This window comes from Seriola lalandi, unplaced genomic scaffold (genome assembly GCF_002814215.2).
Source record: "Seriola lalandi dorsalis isolate HSWRI2012SDOR001 ecotype SW California unplaced genomic scaffold, Sedor1 jcf7180002054972, whole genome shotgun sequence".
Taxonomy (NCBI): domain Eukaryota; kingdom Metazoa; phylum Chordata; class Actinopteri; order Carangiformes; family Carangidae; genus Seriola; species Seriola lalandi.
Window position 1 is genome coordinate 2,728,661 of NW_019525660.1, and position 25,405 is coordinate 2,754,065.

General features: G+C 40.9%; 1 protein-coding gene across 1 annotated transcript; it reads right to left on the minus strand.

Moving 5' to 3' along the window:
- LOC111648237 (C-terminal-binding protein 1) lies at positions 1-23,841 on the minus strand. The gene is made up of 11 exons (XM_023398072.2): positions 23,626-23,841; positions 11,680-11,834; positions 9,410-9,554; positions 8,090-8,193; positions 7,551-7,653; positions 6,960-7,084; positions 6,019-6,108; positions 5,348-5,478; positions 4,892-5,019; positions 4,304-4,418; positions 1-3,085 (listed from the first exon to the last, which is right to left on the minus strand). Exons 1-11 carry the CDS (start codon positions 23,663-23,665, stop codon positions 2,890-2,892), a joined length of 1,332 nt encoding a protein of 443 aa, XP_023253840.1. The 5' UTR covers positions 23,666-23,841; the 3' UTR covers positions 1-2,889.
- Positions 23,842-25,405: the final 1,564 nt, after the last annotated feature.

Here is a 25,405-nt window from a genome sequence, read left to right on the forward strand (position 1 = left end):
TTTCACCTTTCCACAGTTTATTTCCTTTTAAAATAATTCATACAAATGCATACAGTCACAAACATATCTTTGTCAGGTTGTCAGTTTTGACCAAAAATAATGATATTTACTGTAGAATATAGAATATGTATACTGTATATTGCTACGCCTACTACTTTACCATAAAGGGGACCAAGGTAGGCAACAGTGGACTGTATGTTACTACCAGGGATGGAATTTCAAGGAGCACCTCGATACTTTAAAAGATAGTCTGCTGTTTTTACTTGTGGCATCCATCAGTTTGAATAAGGAATGCTTTGAGTTTATATTAGGAAGTGCTAGCAAAGAGTTTCCCTCCCCACATAACGACAGGCATCTGGTGAGGAACGCTTAAGAGTAAAGTTCAAAATATTTCAGCATTCCTTTTAGGATTTTGGGGCTTTAGCCTGACAGTGATATTTAAATGTCACCTCAGTCCTAGACACCCCGCTTAGATTTAGGCCAGTGAGAACTGGACACTGTAGCCTGGGCTGCGAAATACTCACCAATGGCTAGTGAAATTTCCATCCCTGATCGCTACGCTTACTACCTCACCATGAAGACGACCAGGTAGGCAACAGTGAACTGTTTTTTACTACTCAGCTGCTGGTAGAAGGGGATCGAGAAAGCACCGTCACTTAGCTGGCCCGCTAACATCAACAACACGTGAGCTGGAATCAGTAATAAATATTCCTGATAGCAAAGAGTTTCACATATTTTACCCTGTTGCTTGTATTGTGGGGTGTTGTAACCAGTAGAAACTTGGATTACTGGCTCAGTTTGCTACCTTTTTATCTGAAGCATTTTTAGCTTGTTACATAGTGTTTAGTTGTGTATTTAGATGGCAGTCTTTGTAAGGATGCCTTGTGGAGAGTACTAGCCACCACCCCTCCTCCCAGTGCTGCTTTTTTTAGACACAGATACAACCAAGTCACATTGACACAGGCAGGCAGAACACCATATGTACACATAGACACAGAGGCCACAGAGGGTGGCTAAACGGTATACTCAGGTAGGAGCCATCATGAAATGTTAAAGGGATACTAGACTGGAGCAATCCGTACATTTTGACATGCTATCATTAAACATCTTTACTTCATTGTGCATATATGATGTCTCTCAAGTTTCTGTAAAACCATAGTTTTTTTCGTTCACATATGCAGGTTGTTCCTCTTTTCGACAGCTGTTTTGACTGACAAGCCATAAAGCATTTTTAAAAGTCTTAAAAGGTCGACTTGGGAGCAAATCAAACTTTTGAAAATTTGGTTTCACCCAGCTTCAAGCACACACTTCCTCCTCCTTCATCAGTAACCATTAACTCTCCTTAACTGAATGTGACATCTGTACATGTGAGTTTAACTTCAAACAGGATCCAAAAATGGTTCTGGCAGAAAGAAGAACAGTTGAATAACTGTTGATGTTTTTTGATGCAGATATTCTCAAGTCAGTTTGCTGCTGAGTTGACAGATTCAGAGCTGGAGGGGCAACGTCAGTAAAATACTGATTTAGCAGCATAAAACAACACACTGATTCATCAATGTTTTGCGTATTCGTAAACCTTGGTGTGCTGAACTCTTCATGTTCCATGAGCTGGACAGTTACTTTGTGATAGTGGAAGTACTGGTTTATCAGACATGAAGAAGACATAAGTACCTTTTGTGAAGCTGTGTCTCAAACTGTAAGCTGCTACAAACTCCTGTTGAATCACCTTATAGACAACCTGCTTTGTTTTACAGATTAATTAATGCAACCACTCTATTTTGCAATTAATAATCACGACTAGGGATGAAGTCGCCCTAGCCAAGCATACCATTTTGCCACCTTCCAACAGCCTTTCCTCCCACAACCCCCTTCATTTGGGTCAAACATTTACATAAGTCATAGAGCAAAGTCATATGCCCCTTTAACATAACGAACGAAAGCAAACATTAGATCGACTTTAGCTCTTGTTAAAGTTCTTTTCTAATGTAGCGGGACACGAAAAGGCAAGCAGGTAGAAAAACAAAAGCACTAAGTGGCATAAAAAGGAATTTTAAAACAAAAAAATTTAAAAAAAATAATATACCAACTGCGGAAACTTAATTTCCTGAGATGGTGTGCAAAAAGCTGCCTCTTTTTTGGGGGGGCTTGTTAATTTGGGGACACATTGAAAAAAACAAACAGATATTGTATTCTCAAACCAGTTTGGCTACATAGAGAGATCACATAACTCTTTTTGTTAAGACTGGAATACAAATATCAGTATTTTCTTTCTGTAAGTCTAAAAACTGTACACTGACAGGTTACATTCATTTCATAACCTACTACGTTTGCTTGTACATCAAACTAAGGAAAGGACACAGAAAAAGGAGAGAAAGACATGAAACCCGCTCCTCTAACTTTGGACACACTACAGTCTAAGACAGCAGAATTTGATTCAGTATTTTTTTCTTTCCAAATCAAGAGATCGTTATTGTTTGTTTTTTTACTTCTGGCAGAGAAAACTATTTAAAACTCGGCTAAAGTTGTTATGTGAAGATCAACCTGCGGACCTTGAGTTTTACAGTCTTTCTCAGGACTTCTGGTTGGGGCAGAGGACAACTGTTTTGTGCTTTGATTAGAGCATTTGACAGCTATCCGCTCCTCCTCCTCATCCTCTTTATCATCATCCTCTTCTTCTTCCTCTTTGGAGTATGAACTGGCTGCTGGGAACCAATTGCCAGAGAGTAGTGGAATCGATTGTTTTTGGGACCTCAACTTGTCGATCTGACACTGAACCTGTCTGATAACAACTTGTCGCTAGGGAACATACTGCTTTGACACCGGTTGCCATGCCGACCTCCTCCAGTTACCAGACAACACGGACAAGCCTGTGTGTGTGTGAGTGTGTGGCTACAGTTGGTCATTTGGATGCTGCTCTCTGTCGCCCTCTGGTGGCTTGACTGTGTTTTGTCCAGGAGATGGGGCATGAGGAGGGTGTGTGACAGCGGGCGGGAGGGTGTGTGTGATGGGCACCGCGCTCGGCACAATGCCTTCAACTGGAGGCGGGAGGCCACCAGCTGGCAAGCTCACAACTCCTGGGGGATACCTAGAGGGCAGAGAGAGCGATACGAAACTGAAGTTCAACTGAAACTGCAGTTGCAAATATGTGATACTCGATCGGTCACATTGTGCCTGATCACATTAGATCTACAATAACATTATGGAAGCCAATCCAACTGAAATATTTTGACATTTCCCTCCAACTTAATTACCAAAAAAATCTAGTGGTATCTAGCCATGAAGATTTTATCTGTGGTGCTTGCATCTAAAATATTAAACAGCCCTATCTTTTTCCCGAAACGATGTCCTCATTACTCTGGTTAACATGCTGTCAACTGTTTTCATAGGGGCTGTCTCTACAATGGAAAGTGAGTCCTATGACATGCTGTTGCTGAATTTTTAAAATGACGTTTTTCAGTGCTGGCAACCACCAGTGGGGTACTGGCACAATCTCAGAGAAGTAAACCATCTTCATGGCAAGATTTCATGAGGGATATGTGAGAAAATATATTAATTCTTTTGTAATTTGAGTAAATTGACCTTTACAGAAATTATAGCCTGCATCAAAGCTTTTTTTATCGCCCTCCCGTGACATTTTGTACAGGGTCCTGCAGTGTTTTGCACAACGTGTGGAGAACAAAGGATTCATGATTTGTGTCTTCGTCTGCAGCATCAACTAAATACTGAAATGTCAGCGCAGTTTTAGTGTTTTAACTTTTTTGACAGATAGCCGCCACAGCACAATGGGTTACAAGATCAGTAACAGATCAGGCTTCGTAGTAGCAATATTAATCTATTAATAATGCCTCAAACTGGTGCTGCAGATCAGCAACTGAAATCCCAAGTGACTGACAGGCAGATGAAAGAATAGTTAAAGGTGCGGAAAGATGCAAGCTGTGCCTTGATGTTGATATTTGTTTGCTGTCACTGAGGTATCGGTGGATGCTAGCAGGGTGTATCCTTGCCCACTGTGTTGTTGTAGCAACTATAGGTTTCTGTGAAAGACTGTACCTAGCACCGCTAATCTAATAAATGTTTTATTGGCTAACAGGGGTGTATTGCTGGCTGAGTTGTGGACATACAGAGACACTGACTTATAAATATCCAACAATAAATGTATTGAATTATCTTGCATCATCATGTCATTTATATCATTGTAAACAATTTTTACAGCCAACAAAGAAGTAAAACACTTGTACTTGTTCTTCCAAGAGATCGGTCAAACTTTGCATCAGTCAATGAGTTATCCTTTTCGTGTTGTTACCTATAAGCCCCGTTTAGCTCGGGGTGGACGGTAGCTGGGTCAACTCCTGCCCAGTGGTTGTTCTGGGTGAGGAACTCCTTATTCACACAGTTCTTCAGACTGTCTGGGATACGACCTAAAAAAAAAACAGAGAGAGAGAGAGAAAAATATGAGGTGCTCAAGTAAAAAAAAGGAATACCTGAAATGAATAGTGCAGTGTTCTCTAAGGCACACAGGGGAACTAGTTGGTGTTACTGCACTACCTTTTTTTTTGTTTTTTTTACCTCTCCAACCCACTTTTTGCAGAGACACAAAAGGTGTGCAAGAATTAAGATTGAACAGGCCGAGCCACCGAGGAAACCGCAAAACCAGAGGATGGAAAAGAGAGAACAAAGAATGAGAAAAAGAGGATAGAACGAGGGAGGTTCTGAGGAGGAAAGAGAGGCACACTCTGAAAGGCCTTTTAGTCTCTCTCGGCTAAAAAAATAAGGATGGTTTATGCTTGACTGTACCAGAACACCTAAAAATATCTCTTTTCAGACTTGTGTTTACATTTTTCAGCGTGTGTGTGTGTGTGTGTGTGTGCGTGTGTGTGTGTGTGTGCACTACCTGTGACGGCCCTTCGGATCTCCCTGGCTGCCTCCTCTCTCATTTCCAGAGATGCCTGTTCACTGTACCAGGCAGCATGTGGGGTGCAGATCAGATTGGGAGCATCCTTTAACGGGCCCTGACTGAAACTGAAACAAAACAAACAGTGCAACGGGTTACAGCTGCAACCAATGATTTCATTCACCACTGAATCATATTTTTAATTATCTGGTTAATTGCTTAGTCTAAATTGCTTATTTTGTCTGAACAATCAAAATCCAAAGATATTCCTTCAAACAAAAAACCAGCATCATATTTGCGATGTCCCCTAAAACTAGAATGAAATGCTGTCTTGGTTTTATAACCACGTTCTGCATCTCTGATGGAGAAAACATCACCCACTGATAGATATACATTTCCAGTGTGGTGGGGATTACAGATAACAGTTCATGTATGCGATAACAGTGCGTTTCTTACCTGAAAGGCTCTGTCTCATGAACGTCTAGAGCAGCTCCACGTATCCTCCCCTCCTTCAGAGCCTGAGCCAGGGCCTTCTCATCCACCAAACCCCCCCGGGCTGTGTTTACCAGGAACGCCCCCTGGCGCATCTTCAACACACATATGCACACGTATAAGTGATTTACTTTCATCTAATAAGATAACAATTTAAATTTTTTCTTGTTCTAAGGACATTTAAAGGCATAATTAAATGAAATATTAATTCTTCTCAATGTTGGCCAGTGGTCTTTAACATGTACACGTACAGGGACATAACAAAACACTTGTTGTCCCTAAAAATATTCTACTCACGGTGCAGAAACTCCCAGTGAAACTTAACCATAATGATAAATATGTAATACTGTATTGGTTCACATTGTCTATTCCCCTTCCTTCCTTCAGCAAGGTCAGAATTGCTTTAGAGCTATAATCCTGCGTCATCGACAGCAAATATTTCCCGAGTGTATCAGTCATCGTATGCAGCTCGTGCAGTACAGAACCTCATTCATCTGTATGTAGGTAGTGGACATCTATGGGTATCCACTTAATATTTATGGCTAGTTGATGTAGGGATAAATAAATCATTCAAGTCAGTGTTGGTGTGTGTGTGTATGTGTGTGCGCGTGCGTGCGTGCTTGGCTGTCCCTCACCTGTTTGATGGTGAAGTCGTTGATCAGGTGGTGGTTGTGTTCGTTCAGGCTGCAGTGCAGAGAGACACAGTCAGAGTGGAAGAGCAGGTCCTGAGAAGAAAGACAAGACAAAGAAGTGCCAGTAAATCCCTCTCCTCTGTTTACACTTACAGTCACTTTACAGCAGACAAATTTCACCAGATTCACGCTAAGACGTGAAGCTAAATTAAGGGGGGGTGCCTCCTTTTTCCACGCACTTTAAGTAGGCGCAGCAACATACCGGTAAATACACATTTGTCATGGTGGATGGTGAAGAAAGCACTGTTTTGTCAGCAAAGAGAAAAGGAGACAATGGATTTTTTTCCTCAGTAAAAAGAAGATTTAGTGTGAATCCATTTAAATGCTATTCCAGTGCTGAGTTCTTACAGTCCTAGCAGGAGTTCAAATGGTACTGTGGTGACAGTCAAATATCACTGTCATGGGAGACATTCTTTGCTGACACTGGTGTTACATGCAGAGAAACTTAATAACAATTCTTACAGCTTCCCTCCCTATGAAACTAGTGTGAGACTCAAGCAAAAACAAGACTGGGACTTCCATCCCTGATAGGAACCCTGCTGTAGCTCTATGATAAAGTAATATGTGTAGCAATATGCTATGAATTACCTTTTTACTTAATAGGATAAAAACCGTGGACATGGCATCATGGCATCACCACATTCATGTTGGTGTGTTAGCTGTTATAGTGAAAGTCAATGAAATGATCATTCTTCAAGCTGGATTTAAAGCTGTACAAGTGTGGAAGGATTTCTTTTGAGTGGAGGCATTTTTCTTTTCATAAAACACAAAAGTGCTGGAAACAGTCAGGTCGTTGCTGAATGGCCCAATGCTGTGTGTGTGTGTGTGTGTGTGTGTGTGTGTGTGTGTGTGTGTTTGTGTGTGTGTGTGTGTGTGTGTGCTACCTGTAGTGTGGTGACCCTTTGTAGTCCCAGGGATCTTTCTACTCCATCAGCCAAATAAGGGTCATAGAAAATCACATTGAAGCCAAAGGCCTTGGCTCGCAGGGCTACAGCCTGGCCCACTCGACCTAGAACACATGAATACACACAGACACACTCATTAGTAAACACACAGGTGCATTTAGACAAACTCCATACACATGAATACTCATTCAAATGGAACATAAAAACACAATAGCTGCCATTTTTGTGCATCTAATATTCCCCATTTTTTTATTTTTGCCTCGTACAAATTACATAATGCTCTGGCTGCACACGTCTGCTCATTATTGCTGGAAAACGCTCAGACTGTACAGGGAAGAGATTTGCATTCTACCTCTGGTTTAATCGGCTTATATTTTATTGGCAGTAACTCCTTGGGAAGCCAATTTAGCTGAGCTAAGGACAAAACTTCCCAAAACGGAAAAAAGAGAAAAACGGTCTGATTAAAAACTTGATGGACAGTCCGACCATCAAACCAAACTGTGTGCACAATATAAACACGTCTCCTGCAACAGTATGCAGAGTAGATGTCATTGACAAGGCATTGCTCACCGAGCCCTATGAGTCCCAGTGTCTCTCCTCTGATCCTTGCCGCTCCTGAGGCCACCTCTCGGATCTGCTCCACGCTCTGAACCCGCGTGCCCTCCCGGAGAGCCTGGCATGAATATCAATTAATTATTACATGCAAAAATGACACAGACAACAAAAACATTACAGCTTTACATGATCCAGGTGAATTTCATAATGCCAGCACTTTGCACTTAATGACCACAGTCTAAATCCTTTTAGATATCAGAATCATGGTTATGAAATATGTCTAAATAATAATATAACTTATAACTGATTTGAGGAACAAATCATTTTACTGTACCTTCTACATCTTACATCAACGTCTTTCAAATACAGCAACATTCTAAAGGAAACGAAATGTTTCAATTTTGCTGATTTGTCAGTAGACGATTATTAGTAACTGTCCAAACTAAAATAGTGATAACCAAACGTACACCTCTAACCAATACATTTAGAATGAGTTCACATTCAAATCCAGTTCATTTCATTCCCTTTTATCAGCCACACAAGGCTACACAAACCTGATGCAGCCAGGTGGTGCGTCGGTACAAGGTGAGGATGTGACACAGCGTGGAGTCCGCCGTCTCCTCCACTGAAGCTGCTGGCATATTACAAACTGCGATGCCTGTTGGACCAGAGAGCAGATAAGGATTAGAAATAGCTTTTTGGGCCCTTTGAAAGAGATGAAGTTTGGCAAAAGCTATTTTGGTGGAGAAGTGCAGGCTGAAGGTGCGATGTCAGCAGTTTTCTCCACAAACACCGCTGGCAACTTTCAAATGCCAGAGCCTCTTGTTGCAAGAAGATAGGGGACGTTAGTAAAGCTCTGGCTGCTGCAGGAGAGAGATGAGTTTTTACAAAATGAGTTTTCTTTTTCTCCACAAATATCATAGACTTGTTGTAAACATGGCTGCTCATGGCAGATAGCAATGAAAAATGTTTTGGGAGAATAATAATAATAACTTTATTTATATAATACTTAGTAACAGAGTTACCGAACAACACCTAAAACCAACGGACCAACAGTAAACTTTAAAAAGGCTAAATTATTTAGATTAAATGAAGAAAAGTACAAGCTCAGCACAGAATACAGAAAACAGTAAGACAATGAGCAGAGAATGAGATCCAAAACAGGAATAAGACCCAAAAAGGATTATAGACTATAGATCAAAGATTATTTTGTTTCTTGTCTGTCTGTTACACTTGTGATAAATTATATTACTGTGAAGCTATTGTTATTTAAAAAGTTAGAATAAAATAAACAGTTAGTAGTTGAACTTAAAAATAATAAGTGGTCAAATATGACAATTTCATTTAGGATATAGAAAAACTACGACTGAAAAACAGCCTTTTGTTTTGAACTACCTGGAACTACTTTCTCTGTTTTTATATATATTATATATAAATAATATAATAGTTACAGTTATGATATTAACTGTAACTATTATCTGTATTTACTTACTGCTTTTTCAAAACTTTTGAAGCAATAGGCCACACAATAAAAAATTTAAAAAAAACTTTAGAAAGTAACTTTTGTCAGTGCTAGTGACACAAAGCAACAAAGTTAAACTTGGCTCAACTTCTGCGGCAACACAAGGCAGAGGATTGTCAAATTGTGTATATGCAAGCACACATTCCTGGTAGATCACTTTGTAACATGAACGCTGGATTTGTACTGTTAACTTGCAAATATCTTTACAAAGGATAAAATCTTTGCTAGTGATGAATTCGGTTTTTAAAAGTGTAAAAAGTTAGAAGCACAGTGCAGCACAGTATTACCAGCACACACTCACTCTTCTTCTGTGTGTGTGTGTATATATGTGTGTGCATGTGTGTGTTCTCACCCAGTTCCCCAGCAGATTTGATGTCAATGTTGTCGTAGCCGCTGCCAATGCGGACGATGATACGCAGGGCTTTAAACTTCTCCAGGTCTTCTCTCATCAGAGTGATGGTGTGGTACATTAGAGCTCCTACGGCTTCATTCAGCACCTGAACACGCACACACACACACACACACACACACACACACACACACACACACACAAAACACATGGTTACTTAAATGACAGAGAGGTAGGAATATCTGTTAGTGTGTATTTATATGAAATAACAAAATCTGCATACTCTTACTGAGCCACCTGTCTGTAGACAGCCATGCAAGGGTGTCTCAGGTAGTGCTTCATGGTACAGTACATACTGTATATACAAAGACTATAAGCCAAGTTATCAGCATGTGTTTGTGTAGGTGTGAGCACAAGTCAAGCATAGCTTTGCAGAGAGCAGCCACAGTTCACTGAGTTCACTGTCACACTGTTTTACATAAAGTATCTCCATTAAGGCTTTTTCTGGAGGTGCTGTTTATATCATCCTCATATCCTGTTTTTTTTTTTTTTTTTAAATATTCCTGCCTGCATGGAATAACGCCATTTCCTGAATATTACCATGGAAACGAAGTTTTTATAACCACAGGAAACGAGATGAGGTGTCTCTAACGAAACTAATATCAGCCGCAGTCTCATTCTCATGGGATTTTTCGGTGGTTTCTAATCAGGATGACGGCTTAATGCCTTAATGGACAATGAAATATGATGACTCAAAAAGCTGATAATTTGATTACCATATAGAATAGGAATATATGGGTCTGTGTGAAAACCATTTCAGTGTCAGCTGTCACCTTTTAATTGATTCTCAGTTAATCTTTCAATCTTTGCCAGCCCTCCTCTTCATGTGTGCAAGAGAGGGTGAAAATGACATGCGGTTCAATTACAATAAAGAAGCCCTTTTAATTACACAATGAGGTTGCTGCTTACTAGAGAGCCAGAAAGAGAGAGAGAGAGAGAGAGGGCAAGAGATAGATAGTGAGCGAAGGAGAGCCATCTGTTTCTCCCACGCTGTGGCCTACTGAGCGCGCTCACAGAGAGAGTGTGCCTGGCAGACACCCAGAACGAGACGTAACCCTGCCAGACATACAAACCCATTTACAATCCATAGTGGCTGTGGCAAGATCCGAGCCTGACCCACATTTTTAGTTTACTCTCTGTACTGTACTTTATTCTTCTTCACTTATTTTCCTGTCTTACTTTAACTAAAGTTATAGCTAAATTATAACTATAAAGCATCCTAAATGCACAGCCAGTATTGTTTTGATAACTTCAGACCCTCACTTTTCTAATGATATCTCAAGTGCCAATGCTGCATTCATGCAATGTGGGAAGAATGGAAATACCAGATAAACCTTCTGGTTTTCCCTAACCCATCCACAAAGGTAATCCCCACTGTTATCCTTTTAGTCACATTATTTAAATTGCCTAAACTGGCCACTTGTCTTGTGTTGTGTATGCATGCAGAGAAGTTTAATAGTGAAACTACATACAAAAAAGAAGTGTATACTCCTTTTAAATTAGCTGAATAGATTATATTGTTGTTTATATTGCATTTTATTTAGACGTGACTGCCAATGATGGAGGCTTTGCAGCCATTTTGCTGCTGTTTATTGACACTTGTCTGTGTCAGAGTTGCACTGTAGGCTGACAGCTTTGACTCATTAGTTGTAATGACAGTCTGAATGATGTGATGTGAATGTGGCACAAATGGTAATTTTTCCAGATCAGAAATCACTTGCAAATCAATGAGGCAATTCCGTGTATTGTAGAAAAACACAGATGCAGCATCTGTTGCCTGACAGATTTGTCAAGGTAGAATTTTCCGCTTGGTGCCATTTCTTGCACAGTTACTGAAGCCCCCCAAAAATCGAAATTTGTGCAGTGAAGTGGAGTTTGATTGGAAGAGCAAAACCACCCTGAGATTCCTGAGATTAATGTGAATTAATTTTTTACAACTGATCAATTAATATTTGTGTAATGCACAGTGGGATACAAAAGTTTCAGTTACAGTTGAATTAAGGTCTGATGTGTTCATGAGCGTGAGCTTTATTAGGAGAAGCACTTGGAGGGCATGAGGGTCTGTGTCTGAGTGCAGGGAGGATGCTGTAGTTACCAGGGTAAAGATAAAACCAGCTGCATACAATAAGTGAAAGTTTCCAGGAGTGTGTGTGTGTGTGTGTGTGTGTGTGTGTGTGTGTGTGTGTGTGTGTGTGTGTAGTTAAGTGTGTTACCTTCTCGTGGATCTCCTGTGTGGACTGAGCGTCGCAGAAGGCAACAGTAGCTACATCTTTCAGGATGGGCATCTCCACAGTGCAGTCACGCCCGTCCAGCAGCGCCACCAGGGGGCGTGGGTGCATGGGCCCGTTCATAATGGGTGGCCTGATGCCTACACACACACACACACACACACACACACACACACACACACACACACACACACAAAAGAAAAGGTGTCAGATGGGCAGAATGAACGTGGCAGTGAACAGGACAGAAGATAGACTTCATTGTCAGATGTGGTAGAAGTGTACACATGCATCTAATTAGTGGAATTTCTTATTGTAGGAACTAAACACCTACAAAGCAACAATCACACAGTCAAAGAAATTAGGAATCTTTCATCGCAAAAAAAGTTCTTTATCAGACCTTTAGACATGCATCATTTGCTTGGGCATTCCTTATATGTCTGAAGATATGTGGCTGCTCCTGGGCACATATGAGGTCCTGCTTCAACTGCATCCCATAATGCTCCTGCTCCGGACTGATGCAGTTACTATGACAACCATGACAGTAAGCGTGGATGGAAAAAATTAAATTCCCGGAGCAGCTGTCTATCTGCTGCACAGCTAATTCTGTTGAGAGAAGTCATGTTTCGCAGCTGTTTTTCTCCTTATTGCGTTTAAACATTTCTATTGTTTCTGTTTAATTATTACTTTTGTTTGCTGACTCTTTGAAACAGGCGGTAATTGGGAACATGGATGAGTTAGGCCCTGAAGTTAGGCTTGTAGAAAATAGTACAGACTTCAAAAATCAAAGAGACTGCCCTCAAACGTTCACAATATCCCTGTAGAACAAAAAATCAGGAGGAAGAAAACACCAGTATAATTAAAGTATCCTTTTGTGTTTCATCCACCTCACATATTTTAATTGAGTTGTCATATATTCATGGTGAATGCGAGTGCTTGCCCCTGTGGACAACTGAGAGTGACTCTTGGGAGCAACTCACTTGGGAAAAAATGGGGCAGTCTTATCCAGAAAACAAGTGAGCGTGCAGCCTGAAGCCCTAGATCATGTCTCAATTGCTCAATTATCTAGCACACAGGGTGTTAATTTACAAATACGCCACAAAAATGTGATATTTCATAGCTCACTGAAAATGATAAAAGTCAGTTGGGTAAAGAGGTGCAACAGTTCGTATGAAGGGGTGAGATCTGTCAATGAGAGAGGGTCAGAAACTGAAATCTTTAAATAACTACTAAGAGTAGCAAGAGTAAGAGTGAGTCCCCCTGCAACCTTCCTACTGGATGTTTTATTAAATCATGTCCTCAGATTAAACCATTAGCCTGAGAGTACAGCCAGGCCGCACAGGAGGATAAGTAGCGTTTAACAAGGCAGATCCTCCAGACGACCCCACTAGTGGGCCTTTGTTCAGGTTTAAGAAGAGCAGTGGTCAAGAGAAGCTGCATTTATTAGTTCTCCTTAACTAACCCTCCCACTGCAATCAAATCCTGGATCTATGGTTCATCTCTCCTCTCAGGCAACTGAAGGGTTAATCATTTCAGATCACCGACAGACGTACCGATTGAGAACCAAGACATCTGAAGGATGCACAGATGTAGATTCAGAAGAAAATCTGAGACATTGTGTCAAGTTTTGACACCCCTCCAAAACACTGTAGATGAAATGAGTGCAGAGTTATGCCTGTTTCTGCTGATGCTGACTATTCTCATCACTCATTCCTGACTTGTTCCCATCTGAGATGTGAAGGCCCACATCTCAGATAAGCAGCTGCCTCTGTCATTTCTCTCGGAATATTTCTCCTTAAACTTTTTTTTTGCAGCTCAGACTTCCAGATGGAGCTTGTTTTCCAGCTGCCTGGGCTAACATCATGAGAAAGTAGCTGAATGATTAAACCAGTCATTTCAAAATCACCATTCTACTGTCTCTACAACATTTTGAATGCCAAGGATCCCTGAGAATCAGATTTGTGGACAGATGTTTGGCATCTTCAGTCCCGAAAATTAGTTTCGAAATTTTGGGCAGGGATACTAAGCAACGCTCTTTCCTCCAGAGCTTTCATTAAATTGCCCATAAGCAAAATAAATTACAGGAAAAGTCCCTGCTGGAATGATGCTACCAGTTTGTCTCATTAATGTCTGTTTGTCATTGCTTTCCAGTTGTGTTTTTGTAATGAAGTATTGTAATTTATTGTTTTTTTACCGGTTATCTACTTTATATTTCTATGTCAGTAGTGAGTTTTTCCCAGAATGCCTGCTGACAATCTTGAGAAAAGAGGTGTGGAGATGTTGTGTTCAGCTTTTAGAATGATGCAATTACAAAGGGATTTTCTTGTTTTTTAAATCCCCAAAACCTTTTTTGCAAATGCAACACATCTTGTGATTGCATCACTAATGGAAGCTGCTGTTGTTGGAGAGATGGGTATATTGACCTCTCCTGCAGTCGATTGATTTCCTCTCGTATGACGACTGTTACATGTTATATATTGGATAGATGCCATTGTATCTTTTATTTGGAGGGATGTCGAAACCTGACATTTAGCATTAATGTTTTAATAACATGTCAGCATTTAGAAATTAGTGTTTCTGTGCTGTTCCTCCCATTTGTTCCAGTGAAACAGCTCAGTGACCAGAAGGTGAGCACTGTGTTGTACTGGGCAGCTCCCAGAAGTGAATAAGTGTAACTATAATTAAATATGAATAAGAAGCAGGGAGGTACTGAAAGAAAGCATGAAATAAACTTCCTTGGGCAGAGGCAGATGGTTGAGCTTCCTCTTTCTCATATAAATTGCTGTTGCAGCAAGCAAATACGTGTCTGAAAACATGCTGCTCAGTCTTGAAACTGTGGTGAATTTTTTTTTTCCTTGCGGACTCTCAGTTGTTCTTTTTTCTTTGTTGACTGAGCCAATGTGCATGCATGGGGAAATAATGTATACAGTGATTACATGCATTTCTGGTTCATGCTCCACTGTGCTGCAGCGTTCAGGGTTTGGTTGTGATGGACTACAAGTGTTAAGAATCTGTATCTAGAGAACAGACATGAGGTATCTGTATTCAGTCTGTGTCATATTGTGATACATCATTATTAAAATTTGAGGGACTGAATAGACTACTTCCAGAATACAGCCATGCTAATTAAAAACTCTTTTTTTTTTCAAACCGCATACTCATGAGATAATTTTAAACTATTCTGCACATACTTCTTCCTGCATCCATCATGCAACAGGAGTGCAGTGCATGTATAGTGTATGTGATGACACACAGGCCCATGTTACTGTAAACATGGAATTAGTGCATACAATTAGGATCAGGAATTAGAACCATGATTTTTTTCACCTACAGTCACAGCTTTACAGTGTCAGTTAAATGTCTCTCAACACATCAACACATCATTGTCTCATTTGAACCTTAATGTATATGTAAAAACTGAAAGATAATAGACTGCGTTTTTCCAGCACTCAAACTGCACTGAAACAAACAACTTAGTGCAATCCATCACTCAATTTTCTGTATTGTCTTCTTATCTCCATCGTCAGATTACAGCATGAAACCTGATCTGATGAAGCCGCCCCACAGCACAGTAAGACCAATAAAGTGAAACTCAAATCCTGCTCACAATGCCTTATGTGGCCTGGTAAAACATTAGCTTTCCGTAATAGGATTTGTCTGGAGGCCATTGCACTTACACATCAATACAAAATCAATGGTGCATAGCTGAGAAATTGGAATTCAACAAGAACAAAAAGTACTGTGAGGCTTCAACACAGCCCTCATTGTAACTCAGATGTAATCATAAGGAGCACACTGGCCTGTAGCTGCTTCATTGTACAGCTTTTTTTTTTTTTTTTGGCCTATAGACTCATCTTTTAGAAGATTTTAATTTGAGCTGAAACAGGAGCAAAGTGTGATTTAGAGATGTATGTATTTACACAACATTAAACATGGTGTTCCCACGAACAAAATACTGAAATCTGCTCAGTCTAGTCAGTTCAGCAGAGTGGTGCTTTTGGGAAGTACCAGAGATTCCAGACATTTCTCCAGCTCACACTTGGTCAAAGTGAGGGAGGAAATAGCTCTCATTCCAGCACCAAGCATGACCTTGGAAAGACCGGTACCACTGACTGCTACTGAGTACATTACATTTAAATTTACTCACTTGGCTTTTATCCAAAGCAACTTACAAATGAGGAACAACACTCAAGCCTCAGTACAGTAGGAGGCCTTAGAGTAAGCACTAAGTACTAAATCTGCTCAATAAGACGCAGTGCAAGGAGATCAGGTAAAGAAGTGCATAGTAAGTACGAGTTTGGCATGTTAGGGTGTTGGAGGTGAAAGAAGGGGAGGTGCTCTCAGAGGAGATGAGTCTTGAAGACAGAGAGGGACGCCCCCGCTCCGATGGCAACTTGTAGCTCGTTCCATCAGGGAAACTCAAATGAGAACAGTGTGGACATGTTTGATAATTAGGGTTTAAAATCAGGATGATTGCGACTGTGATTACGTCAGTCCTGGAGCAGCTGAAGGTGTTGCCAAGGAATGGGTAATGTTTTGGAGGTGAAAAATAATTTCTCATTGTTTGTGGTAATGCTGATCTTATCACTGTAAAAAGCAGTTTTGGCAGCACTGATGCCGGATGAGGGTTAAGATAGGAGCAACTAATAGTCTTTGAGATCAGTGGTGTCACTGGATTTACGCTGTTTTGTCCGGGCGGCTTTCGGATGGTATCAGTCAGCCATGGGTGACGCAGGTTAGAGGTTTGGTGGATAGAGGACACAGGCTATCCAGACATGAGCTGGAGTCAGTGTAAAGCAGAGAGACTCTGAGGCCTCGTTGACCTTTAGTGATGAAAATGTGCTAAGAGGAGGTGGAGCGGAGGTGACCACTCAGGAAAAGTCGCCGCGGAGGTTGCAACAGAAAGAGACCAGAGATGGTGGAACAAAGGGCTGTTCCTGGGGGCATACAGTGAAGCGAATGAAATAATGGTCAGCGAGGTGCGTGACCGTTGGCGGCTGTTTGCGGCACAGTTTTGAATGAGAATGAGGTCAAGTTCTTTGCTGGCTTTGAGAGTCGGACGGCTGCAAACTTGTTTTAGGTCAAATCAATATGTATGAGGAACAGGAAGTCCACAGAGCTCAGATTGTCCAAGTGGATGTTCATAGCAATAGCAACGGTTGAGTGAATTTCTATTTGTTGGAAATTAATAAGCCAGTCCCACCCTCTTGCTCGGACAGACAGGAAGTATGGGAGAGCGTGTAGTTAGTGGAGAGCGCAGCCGCAGTGTTTTCTGGTTTGAGCCAAGTCTCAGTGAGAGCCAGTAGCTCAAGGGATAGCTGGTTAACATAGGCAGGAATGACATCAGCTTTGTTAACTGCAGACCGGCAGGTCTACAAACCAGGTGAGCCACATGTGGGTGAGGGTTGTTGCGATGAACGGAGCTCAGCCAGATTTCTTTGCCTTTTGGCGCAGTGATACATTTTGTTTTTACTGGAGACATCAAGGATGGAGTGGAAGCAGCTAGGTTATAGTGCTGAGTACAGACAGTTTGCCTCGTCAGTGGACTCGCACAGGTACACTTGCTGGTCTTTACCCAAGGAGCACTGTCCACGAGCGCTGACGCTTCACCAACAGTTTCCGTTGAGTCATACTGTTCTTTATGATAAAACACCCATCCATACTCTCTCTCTCTCTCTGTCTCTCCCATACACACAAACCTAAACTCAACATTCAATATAATAATTTTGAATAATTAATTAATAATTAATAATTAATCATTTGAATTCTTAAATCGAACAAACTCAAATGGCCATTATCTCCTGGTCTCTTTTTATTTAATGTATTTTCTCGCTTTCCTGTCACATGAAACACTCATTAAATTCTTCATTATATTAAATAATTGCCCAGACTTTCCGCTCACTCTGCTCAATTCCTAAACTCTAAAACCTCATCCATCTCTTCCATCTCCACTCTCCCTTTCTCATTATATTCAATACTTGTGTACACACACTCTCTCTCTCTCTCTCTCTCTCTCTCTCTCTCTCTCTCTCTTTACTCCCCCCCCCCCCCCCCCCCCAATAGCCCCAGGGGTGGGTGACTGCTGGGAGCTTTCACAGTGCAAACAGGCCTCTTCACAGCCAGCGGGGCCAGAGCTCCAGCTCTGCTCTTGCCATCTATCCAGGGTCTCTCTGCAGCTACTCTTTGATTCAAATTCATTACTATATTTGGTAGACATTATAAGGTGATGCAAAAAATCTGAATTGGAAGAAAAGAAAGTTTTATTTGTGATAATTGTTCAGTTACAACATGAACCATCTGCATAGTAACGTCCCCGGCTGTGCAGTTAATGCCTAAGGGCCTGGGATACTAAATGACATCCCCCAATATGAAAATTGTCTCCCGGAAAATTTGTAATCAAACCAAAATGAGGCTAACGCCGTTTGAGTGACATGTAGAGATGGAAAAAGCATCTGCCAATGACTGCTGGGACTGCGGCATGAGAGCCAGTGGGAAAGCCCTGCGGCCTGCCTGTATCCAGCTGTCACTGACCCGCTCACAAGAACAGCTGGATTTTGGTCTCTGAGGAACGAGACAATGTTTTCAGACTGTCGATCAACAGAGACAATATGAAAGATCAGCAATTGTCATGTGTTTTAAATGTGCGGGTCACCAGGAAGATAGTGATCTGCCGAAACAAGCTGCGAGTGCCTGGTTTTGACCGACACAAGGGAACGACAGCACCGGTTTGTTACCACAAACTCTTAAAACAAGGGTTTCTCATTTTCAGAGCATCTGTGGGTTTAGTTTGTTGTATCAAACTTTAAACTTAGAAAAAAAACATGTTCAACACGTAAATCTGCAGGTTTTGCTAGTTTCAGCTTCTCAAATGTGAGAATTTTCTGTTTTCCCTGTTTTATATCATTGTACTCTGTTGGACTGTTGGTTGGACAGTTCTGAGTTTCAAGTCTCTTTTTACAATTTTTTTTTTTTTTTTTTACCATTCTCTGACTTTTTATAGACCAAACAATTTATCACTGAATCAAGAAAAACAATTAGTCGATTAATCAATCATGAAAATCATAGTTGCAGCTTTACATAAATCTTATTTATGTATGATGTGTTGGATATGACACCCATAAACACCTCTCACTTTCACAGCCATATAGCACATAAACCTATCAGATGTATTAGGATCAAAGCCAGCGTCGATTCAGCTTCATTTCAGTCTATTTAAACTACAGTTCACATTCACACCTTTACAAACCATTTTCAGTTATTGCCAAAGAACTAGCAGCTGTTACATGTTTTTCAGTTCTGAAATAAGGTCAGACTTCTTGAATTAAATCTCTTTTCAGTCCCTCTCCGACTAAACTGAAAATGAACCCTGGCACAAATGACACTCACATTTCAGCTGCAGTGTTTGTGTTTTGCACTGTTCAGAAGGGAGAAGAGAGGAAAGTGTTGGTGTCGGCACCTGTGATCTGTCAGTCGCCTGCAACTGTAGCAACCAACCATCGAGCCACAGCACGGCTGATTTATAATGTTACTGGCCCTTGTGGCATGCAGCAACATGACGTGGTTAAAAAGCCCCCATATCTGTCTTTCACCCCCTCAGTGTTGATCCTGCCATCCCTTCATCTTGTGTTGCCTCATTTTCAGATCTCCATCTCTAATTTCAGTCTCATTTCCCCAGGCTTTCTTTATCTCCTTCGCCATTTCCTCTTTTCTTCCCCCTGTCCCATGTATCTCTCTAAGAATGAGAAAAGCCATGTTTTATATCATTACTTAAAAACGGCTGAATGTGCAGGGACAAGGTGTTCAGGTAGCTTGACGTAAACACACACACACACACACACACACACACACACACACACACATCCTGCCCCACCCACATGTACAGAAATACAGGTGCACACTCAGCACACCAATCCATGCAGGTTGACATAACTAATATGCAGTGATATATGATACATCAAAGTGCTTACACATAGAAATGATCACCCTGCAGGTCTCCTCTTCTTCCCTCTCTCGCACACACTGACTTGTATACACACAAACATACACACAAAAACAAGGTCTTAATTTGCTGGTAGTGTATCAGCGAGCCAGTTCAGGTTTGTCAGCTTTTTGTTCCCATTACTAAAACACCAGCAGCAAAACACACAAGGAGATACAACATTTGGCAGCAGCTTAGTTGTGGCGACCGATTCAAAGTCAAAGTTTGAAGAGGCAAATCTTAGTTAATTCACCTCTGTATCTGAGCAGGGTCTGACAACCTGCGTATATTTACTCATCTCTAAATTTTATAGCAGTTCTACTTCCTCTATGTGCAGATAGAAGGTACATGGCAATCAGTTTAGGTTTGAAAGGACAAATTACAGCTTTACAGTAACCGCTGCCTAGGTCTCGATCAATAGATCAATAAAGCTATATAGTATTAGCCACTATAGCCACTACACACACCCCTGCACTGAATCAGAGACCACAGGAAAAAAAATGGAGGCTGGATATGCAGGTTAGAAAACACACATCCTCTATTAAAAATGAGATTTTATAGCAGTTTTATGTCAAATAATTAGTTATTTTCAACCCATAGGCCTCTGAGAAGAGAGTAAATGTAACAACCCGAAATGAGAAAACTAGCTGTATTCCACTTTGAGGGGTGTCACCAATAGACAATACCGATTTGTAAGATGCCACAAACCAAAAACGTTAAGTACTAACTTATACAATACTTGCACAATAGGAAATACTACATTTAAATTCTGGCCATAACTGGATTATTGTATGGACGTTGGCCCATTATATTGGATTAACTGTTAATATGCAGAAGAAAGTCACAATCGCTTTCAAGTTTCAATTGGATTGGGGTCAGTCTGGATACTCTGGAGTAAATGTGCCCCATTAATGGATTATTAAAGCTATGAAACGTTTATTGTATTTAGATTAAGGGTTCCCAAACTGGTGTCCAAGGACCCACAGGGGGTCTTTGAATGGGTTCAAAGGCTTTCCCCAGCAAAATTAAATATTGTTTCATTTCACGTATTTCCTGTTAATTAGAGTTGGCCTATTAATCAGTAGCTTATATGACAGTTTATTGTTATTACTGGCTCATAAGATCAAGCTGAGAGTATTTAGTATGCCCAGATTTATTTCATCCTCAATTATCTGTAGATGACCACAGCAGATCTACAGTCCGTCAGTGGCAGACCTTCATGCTCATTTAGCCGACCACATTTCTACTTTTTTCAGATCTTTAATTTAAACGCAAGGTGCTGATTTTAAACATTGAGACAACCAAAGTTGCTGCCACTAATAAATATTGCAATAGAAGCCTTCTAGTGCAGACAATGACCGTAAATTTGTATGTGATGACACCAGTAGAAAAACTGTGCAGGTGCTGTCCTGCTATCCCTGCTTCGGATAGCAGCTGCCAGCTGAGTGAGTTCTTTCAGCTGCAGGTCTTGCACTAAACAGACTCACCTGACTCTGCTGACATATAAATTAATAACAACAAGGCATGTTCCTGAGTAATGAGTGCTTTTCATTAAGGGCTCATAAGTTGAATTATAGCCTGTCTACTAATTGTTGTTTTGGGATGTTACATTGCAGGCCAGTTATTTTTTCTGTACATGATGGCACTGTTATTTAGCCACCTGTCTAGACTGATGTGCTTCTCAGTTACATTTCCCTTTTTGATGATCATTTCTTAATAAAATGAACAAATTGTTTCAATGTAGTCAATTTAATTGGTAAGTTTTATATTAGCTAACCTTCACTGCTGATATCTCACCTTAAAAAATGCTCAACCTCTCAGCAGTGGCTGGTAGATTTTTCACTGCTACCTCTCTTTTTATCTCAAGCATTGTATGCATTAGACATAATAGCCCTAGCCTCTCAGTGGTTGTTACTACATAGTCTCCTTGCTCAGCACTTCAGGCTTCATAGATTTCTAAGTGCTGTCAATTATACCTGCATCGCTGTCTATTCTTTTAGACTAGTCAGGTTCATGAGTCCCTGCTTAAATCAAATGCTCAACTCAAAATCCTCGTCTGTGATGGTGAAAGCATTTATGCAATATAATAATTCAGCGAATGTTTAAGTGTGCATTATGGTAGATGCAAATGTGTTAAAACTGAGATGACTAACATTCCCTAAACTGATTTGTAGTGTTTTGGATGTGTAAAGCTTATAAAAAGCAAAATTTTTTAACTGTTAATCCATTAAAACCAGGTGTCTGTTCATTGTCATTGTAGCCTATATTTAGTCTGTCGTGCAAATGTGTTCATGACTTGTAAACTAATACTTCCAAGTGACACTGAGTTGTGGTTTTCATCAGTTGGCAACATGTCACAACATGAGCCGTTTCCTTGATTTTATCCTGTGGTATAATAAGACGACCTCACCTCCTGGTGGGAAACTGCCTGAATCTATTACGCGCAATCCCATTATTCTTTACCACAGCTTTTAAGATCATTATGTAAATCAAATGCACCAGTCAAATTAGCCAAATGAACAATAAGATTACACTTAAGGTTTTTATCCAGAAATGTTCTGATTTTACAAAGGATGTATGAAGTGTGTGTGTGTGTGTGTGTGTGTGTGTGTCATTAATCTAGGTCTTTATAGTCAGATCAGACATGACTCAACAGACACAGATCAGAGGACCCCTGCCTTCCAAAACATGAGTCGACATATCCATCAATCAGCAGGGATGACAAACAGATTTTAAAGCAGACCTTCAAAGGTTCACTGAGCTTCACTGTGTGCCAAGACAGATCCTATGATCGGATCAGTGTCATGATTATTGACTAGTGGTGATTTGTGTACGAGCATCTTAAAAGGGCAAACCTCCCTGAACCATAATTCACAGTCGTTATTCCTGTGACCTTGGACTCTTGAGCTGTTGGGACATAGTTGAGGCGGATATGGAGAAGATCTCTCCCGAAGCGAGAAAAAAACAGGGGGGGGGTAAGGAGGAAGGGAGGGAGGGGGGAGCAAAAAAGATCAGAGCTGCAACTTTAATCTTTGATGTCATCAAGAGACACAGCCCGCAGCCTGTTGATGACATCACGTTACAATCTCTGTTTTTTCTTTTGGGAGAAACCGCTTCACAAATCCAGATTTAGGTGACCACAGATACAATAATTCAGCTTTAGGGTGGATGATCGTTTATCCTCACACCCTCCTCCTCTTGCTCTACACCCCCCCCCCCAACCTTCTTATTCCTTAGCAGCCCTACCTTGATCCCATTTTCTAGAATAGTCTTCTCTAGACCTTATCATAAGGTGCATCTCTCACCTGTGTGTGAGTCCAGCTGTGTGTATGCATGTGTAAAATTTCAATATTTTTGTCCGTTGAGTTCCCTATACATATGTGAGTATGTGTGCGCATACATGCCTGTGATTTGTATTTATGTGTGTGTTTGTGTGCGTGTGTGTATGTGTGTGTGCTTCAGTGAAGGCAACCGCTCTCCGTAAAAGAAGCACAATGAAAGGGAAATATGTGTCATGTCCTTGCTAGCCCTCGAAGGAGAGAGAGATCTATTTCTGTCGCCACAAATGGAGGTGTTCAAGCAGCCTTCAATAGCAGAGATTTGCCTCTTCACACACACACACACACACACACACACACACACACACAATTACACACACACGCACACACATACACACTCACACACACTCACACAGAGCTGTACAGAAAAGGCTAACCATTCTTGTGTGGCGAAAGAGAGGCTGAGCGATAAAAAAGATAATAGAGTGAGAGAATTAAGAAGAGAAGGAGGAGACGGAAAAAGGGAGAGGAAGAGAGAGAAGGGGGAGGGGAGGAGGAAGGCAGAATAATGTACACTGAGTTCACAAATATTGGCACACAAACACACACACATTCACACACACACATACACACACACACACAGTTCCCCCACATAAAAGCAGAGTGCTGGTTGTTTACCTAGAGGCATGCCTTTGTTGAGGAGATGTGAGCTTCCCATGGTGTGTTCCCCAGCCGGCCAGCACACAACAGAAACCTACAGTCTTCACACACCAGACATGAACAGGAATCCAGTCAGCATATGGCGGCTGTGGCCAGCTACCTCGCTTCCCTTAGTCCTTCTCCCAGCCCCTTAGTGACAAGCATACACATGTGCTCCCCCTCTTTTCTCTCTCTCTCTCTCTCTCTCTCTCTCACGCTCTCTCCCCTCCCTTCCGTCCCCTTCGCTCGCCCGCTCTCTCTATCTGTCTTACCCCTCCCTCCCTCCTTCCCTCCCTCCCTACCGTCTCTAGCTACCTCCCTCCCCTCCCTTTTCTCACTTTCTATTACAGAAACACTCTCTGTCTTTCCGTGTCTTCCTCTGTCTCTGTCCCCCCCCCCCCCCCCAAAAAAAAAAAAAAAAAGAAAAGAAATAAATGTGCACACACACCGAATGCAAGCACTGCTGCATTTGTGGGAGCAGGAAGGCAAGAGAGTGTAAAAGAGAAAGAGAGCAGAAAGAGTGAGAGAGTATGTGTGTGTGTGTGTGTGTGTGTGTGTGTGTGTTTGTGTGTGTGTGTGAGACAGAGCAGGAATGGGGAGGAGCTAACACCGGCCAAAATTCATCTTTTGTTTCCTGAAAGACGACAGGGAGGAAAAAAAAGAGAAAAGACAGAAGAGTTATGCAATGACACGGCTGTAGCAAGAGAGGAAAAACTTGTTCTTCCTCATATCTTGAAAAAGAAATTACAAAGCTTGTAAAACTTCACTGTAATAAGCAAGAACTTGTTAGGACACTATAATCAGTGTGTACTTTTTAAATAATAAATAATGATATACCCTGCAAAAGAGTCCCCAAGACCAAACCTAATTACTGGTTTGGTTCTTTTACTGTTAACTCTCTAAGTTTAACTTTTGCAATTCTACAAATTCAATTCTGAGATCCAAGTGTGTTGGCCTTCTTTCAAAACATTCAAACTTGCAAATAAAGTTATTTCAGTTGCACCTAGAACATGGCAAGTATGAATATAGGTGCATCTTTTGAATAAAGTGGGTAAATAGCATCACATCTGATATTATACTCCACCTTTTAAAGTAGCTTGAGTAAAAGCTGAACCTGAACATACTCTCTGGTTGTGTAAATGCAATCTTTCAAGTGCTTTGGAATTATTAGAACAACAAAAAGTGTGTGATGACGTAATATTTTGATAATATTATCGTTGTTACAGAGCAAAACTGGAGCTGCATGTGCTGATTATTATTTGTGGGACAAACAACACGTGGAGTCCTTGATATGTCTTATCTTGTAAAAGATGTGTTTCTGCTTGCAGGGAGTTTTAAAGAGACCTCAGCAGTATTTCACATGGGTTGGGATGGGAAGCTATCTCTTTGGCTTTTTAGTTTAATCACAACTACTGAAATCTAGTTTTGAAAAAATAAAAACACGGATGTTAATTTACCTCCATGAAGAGTTGCGTTATGCTTATTTTATTAACATATGTACAGTATTGTGGCTATTTCCAAAATTGTGAACTTTTCAGGCAATAGTCTAATTAATCCACGTCTATGATTCCATAATTGAATCAGAGTTTTGTCTTTTCCTGTAGCACACCCTCACACAGTCTCATTAAAAGAGGTCAAATTAATTGAGTCTGTGTATTACAGAGTCATTTTCTCTCTGTACTTTGCAACAGGTACTGATTTCTCTGTTTGGGCCGAGAGCTCAAATTCAGTTTCCTGATTCTTATTTCCCATTAAAATA

Bases quoted from the DNA above. Each gene is read 5' to 3' on its own strand.
- LOC111648237 (XM_023398072.2), bottom strand. From the start codon at position 23,665: ATGGGAAGCTCACATCTCCTCAACAAAGGCATGCCTCTAG. The intron at 8,194-9,409 runs GTGAGAACACAC...CTGGTCCAACAG, and splicing joins CAAATCTGCTGGGGAACTGG to GCATCGCAGTTTGTAATATG. The intron at 7,085-7,550 runs GTGAGCAATGCC...CATGTGTTCTAG, and splicing joins ACTGGGACTCATAGGGCTCG to GTCGAGTGGGCCAGGCTGTA.